This window comes from Rhincodon typus, chromosome 48, assembly GCF_021869965.1.
Source record: "Rhincodon typus isolate 14 chromosome 48, sRhiTyp1.1, whole genome shotgun sequence".
NCBI lineage: Eukaryota > Metazoa > Chordata > Chondrichthyes > Orectolobiformes > Rhincodontidae > Rhincodon > Rhincodon typus.
Window position 1 is genome coordinate 3,319,106 of NC_063379.1, and position 4,681 is coordinate 3,323,786.

Below are 4,681 nucleotides of genomic sequence, written 5' to 3' on the forward strand. Positions count from 1 at the left end.
AGAAGAAGGGTCTAGACCCGAAACGTCAGCCTTCCTGCTCCTCTGATGCTGCTTGGCCTGCTGTGTTCATCCAGCTCCACACCTTGTTATCTCAGATCCTCCAGCATCGGCAGTTCCCACTATCTCTTGAACTCTATATAATGTGAAGTCTTAAACCGCGAGCTGTCTGTGGGGAAAATGGCCAGGCAAAAATATTTTTATATATATATTGCGCGCCGCGTTCTCATCCTCATGGTGAGGGGACGGGGTTGGCAGGCGCCAGAGCAATGAGCTCCATTTCCTCCTCCCCACCCCCGTGTGTTTTGCGGGGTGTTTTTCTTTTTCTCTTATTTTTCGTCGTCGTCGGCAGGTATCCCGGAGGAGCAGAGGCCCCTCGAGAATCTTCTGATCAGCATCTTGCTGGAGACCGTTGGAAGCTGCAAGGACAGGCCTGACCCCAGGGTTCTCATCGCGCTGCGTCTCTCCAACAGGCACAACCTGTCCAGGGAGCGAACGCTGGAGGACTGCCTCCTGAAATCCTACTCCGAGAAGACGGTGGGAGGTGAAGCCGGGAGAGCTAGCGCCGAGGCGTTTAGGCGCGGAAGCGGGAGACACTTCCGAGGCCCATGTCTCAGGGTGTCCCACCAGCTCACAGCCCATCTGATCAGCCCCTTCCCCACCTCACCTCACTGATTTAAAAAGCTGCATTTACTTTAATGGCCCGCTGTGGGAAACACCCTCTGAGTGGGGGGGACTTCTACCTTAAACGTGCGGCCCCTTATTCTCAGATAATACCCTAAACTCTTTTTCCACCCCCCCTCCAAACTGGGGAAAACAACCTTTCTGTGTCTGTCAAGAATCCTTGATGTTACAATCAGCTCGATTTCTCCAACAAGTACAGGTCCGACCTACTCGAGCCCCCCCCAACCCCCTCACTCCTCAAGACAGTCCCTCCACACTTGGGGAGCAGCTGAGGGAACTTTCCCTAGACCACCTCCAACGCCCAGTGTCTTAACTCTTAGGAAAGGGGTCCAAAACTTTTCAAAGTATTCCACTTGTGGTCTGCCTCGCGTAGGTGGAGCAAAGCCTCCCGACGTTTGTACCCCGTTCCCATTGGAACAAATTCCATCTCCCTTCCCCCACATCACGCTGAATCGGAATCCTGGCTTTTGGCGAGGACTTTCACATCTCTTGGCTCCGTGGCTTTCTGCAGTCTTTCTCCGTTTGAAGCAATATTCAGCTCCTGTATTCTCCCCACCAAAGCAGTAGCCCAAGATGGAAGGGGCAGAGATCAGCTTTGGCAGACAGGATGGCTTGAGCGGTTGTGTGGCGGATGCAGAGTATAAAGGTTTTCCGAAGGTGTCGGACTGATTCCCACACGCTGGGCTTACATAGAGCATAGAACAGTACAGCACAGTACGGGCCCTTCGGCCCACAATGTTGTGCTGACCTATTATCCTACTCTAAGATCAATCTACCCTGTATACCCTACATTTTACTATCCTCCATGTGCCTATCCAAGAGTCGCTTAAAAGTCTCTAAAGTACCTGACTCCACTACCACTGCTGGCAGCGCATTCCACACACCCACCACTCTCTTCCTCCAATCACCTTAAAATTATGCCCCCTTGTAATAGTCATTTCCGCCCTGGGAAAAAGCCCCTGGCTATCCACTCTATCTATGCCTCTCATCATCTCGTACACCTGTATCAAGTCACCTCTTGTCCTTCAATGAAAAAAGCCCTAGCTCCCTCAACCTTTCCTCCATAAGACCTGCCCTCCAGTCCAGGCAGTATCCTGGTAAATCTCCTCTGCACCCTCTCTACAGCTTCCACATCTTTCCTATAATGAGGTGACCAGAACTGAGCACAATATTCCAAGTGTGGTCTAACCAGAGTTTCATAGAGCTGCAGCATAACCGCACGGCTCTTAAACTCAGTTCTCCCGCCAATGAAGGCTTCTTCGGAGAAGATCGAAAGCTGGGGACACTGGAAAGTAAGGATATGAGGTGAAAGGCTTTCAGTTATTTTCCCTCACCTGAGTCGCCATTTGATTCCGATCTCTAACTCCCCTAGAGGTGAGCTACCTCCTTCAACTGCTGCACGCTTAAAATTCTTTGCAATTGTATTGAGAAGAATTTTTATTTTGTTTTGTTTTGTTTTAACCAGCACGTAGAAAGCCCAACAGTTTTGGGCTCAGTATGAGCTTGAGCAGGTGAAAGGTATATCTGCAGGGGAGCACTTTGGAGATAGTGATCATAACTCAGCGAGATTTAGAGATAACACAGTGTAGAGCTGGAGGAACACAGCAGGGCCAGGCAGCATCAGAGGAGCTGGAAAGCTGACGTTTCGGGTCGGGACCCTTCATTTTCTGAAGAAGGGTCCTGACCCAAAACGTCAGCTTTCCTGGATTTACTGAAGAAGGGTCCCTTCTGCTGCCCCTTGTCCTTCTGGATGGAAGTGGCCGTGGGGTTTGGAAGGTGCTGCCTGAGGATCTTTGGTGAATCTCTGCAGCGCATCTTGTAGATGGTACACACTGCTGCGACTGAGCTTCGGTGGGGGGAGGGAGTGGGATGTTTGTGGATGTGGTGCCAATCGAGCCGGGGCTGTTTTGTCCTGGATGGTGTCGAGCTTCTTGAGTGTTGTTGGGGCTGCCCCCATCCAGGGGCAAGTGGGGAGTATTCCATCACACTCCTGCCTTGTGCCTTGTAGATGGTGGGACAGGCTTTGGGGGGAGACAGGACGGGAGTTACTCGCTGCAGGATTCCCAGCCTCTGACCTGCTCTTGTAGCCGCTGTGTTTATGTGGTGGGTCCAGTTGAGTCTCTGGTCAATGGTAAACCCCCAGGATGTTGATAGTGGGGGGATTCAGCGTCACATAAGGTTCCACTTCCAATCCCCCACCCCCAGATGCAGTCAGGATGGGAGTCACGTGGATAACCCTCCCCCAGACTGACTATGGTTGGGTGCCACATGAAACTGACCCCCCTCCCCCTCCAACCTCGATTACATAGGGACAGGAGTCACATGGGAGCACCGCTCCCACTGCCCCACCCCTTCCACTCCACTTCCCTGACCCCACCCCCACCCCCCTCACAAAGCCCAGACTAGATAAGGACAGGAGTTACTCAAAATGTCAGGCCAGAAGACTGGGCACATGTGCCACAGGAGTCCATTTGGCCTATCTTGTCAGTGTCAGCCAGAGCATCTCTATCCTGTCCCATTTCCCTGGCTGTTCCTGCTCTGCTACCCACCTTTACCCTCTAGATAGGTTCGCAACACATTAGCTGGATCCCTGTTTCTGTCTTTCTGTCCCTCTCTCTCTGTCTGTCTGTCCCTCTGTCTGTCTGTCTCTCTCTCTCTCTGTCTGCCCCTGTCTCTCTCTCTGTCTGTCTCTCTCTTTGTCTCTGTCTCTGTCTGCCCTGTTTCTCTCTCTGTCTGTCTGTCCCTCTGTCTGTCTGTCTCTCTGTCCCTCTCTCTCTGTCTGTCTCTCTGTCTCTGTCTCTGTCTGCCCTGTTTCTCTCTCTCTGTCTCTGTCCCTCTCTGTCTCTCTCTGTCTGCCCTTCTCTCTCCGTCTGTCTGTCTGTCCTTCTCTCTGTTTGTTTGTCTCTCCCTCTGTCCCTCTGTCCCTCTGTCTGTCTGTCTCTTTGTGTGTGTGTGTGTGTGTGTGTGTGTGTCTCTTTCCCCCCCACCCCGCCATTTGGCGTTCTCTTTCTCGCTCTCCCCTACTCTCTCTCTCTCTCTCCCCCTCCCGGGTGACACACTCCAGTCCCAACTCCCTCACTGGGTGTGTCACCTCCTCATGTTGTCCCTCGGCCACTCGCATCGTCTTGCTGCCTTCTAACTCTCTAATTCTTCCACCAACGCAGAGACTTTGTCCCGATCTGCTCCGCCCAGACCCCTCAAGGTATTGAGAAGGTCTGTCAGATCCCCTCGCAGTTTCCTGCTCTCGATGTGAGCAGTCAGCTATGTCCACATGAACTGACCATCTCCATCCCTGGAGACGCTCTCATTGAGCCATTCCACACCCTCCAGGCAGACTTCACACTTTCTTAAAGCGCGCAAGCACGAACCTCCACTCGAAATGATAAGGCCTGAAGACATAGGAACAGGAGCAGGCCATTCGGCCCCTCCAGCCTGTTCCGCTAGGATCGCGACTGATCCCACATTCCTCACTTTCCTGCCCAACTGATCCAGAATCTATCCCAGCCTTCCGTATACACAGGGACTCTGCCCCCCCCACAGCTCCCTGTGGCGAGGAGTTCCAAAGGTTCTGAGAGAAGGAATTCCTCCCCATCTCAGTCTGAAATTGGTGCCTCTTTATTCTGAGCCTGTGCCCCCTGGTCCTAGACCCTCCCATGAGGGGAAACACCGTCTCAGCATTTACCCTGTCAAGGCCCTTAACAATCCCATATGTCTCAGTGAGATCACCTCTCATTCTTCTAAACTACAGTGAGTAGAGTCCCAACCTGAACATAGATCATAGAATCCCCACAGTGTGCAAACAGGCCCTTTGGCCCAACAACTCAATACCAACCCTCAGAGTATCCCACTCAGACCCATCCCCCTATAATCCAACCTAACCTGCACATCCCTGGGCACTATGGGACAATTTAGCACGGCCAATCCACCCTAACCTGCACATCCCTGGGCACTACGGGACAATTTAGCACGGCCAATCCACCCTAACCTGCACATCCCTGGG

The 4,681-nt window shown here is 52.6% G+C and overlaps 1 protein-coding gene across 2 annotated transcripts in view; it reads left to right on the top strand.

The window, feature by feature from the left end:
• LOC125487975 (cobalamin binding intrinsic factor-like) overlaps nt 1-4,681 on the top strand; it is a 14,271-nt gene that overhangs the window by 1,283 nt on the left and 8,307 nt on the right. For both annotated transcript variants that reach the window (XM_048620706.1, XM_048620708.1), the window contains exon 3: nt 350-541. In XM_048620706.1, coding sequence (XP_048476663.1) covers nt 350-541 — 192 coding nt within the window. The remainder of the gene's footprint in view (nt 1-349; nt 542-4,681) is intronic.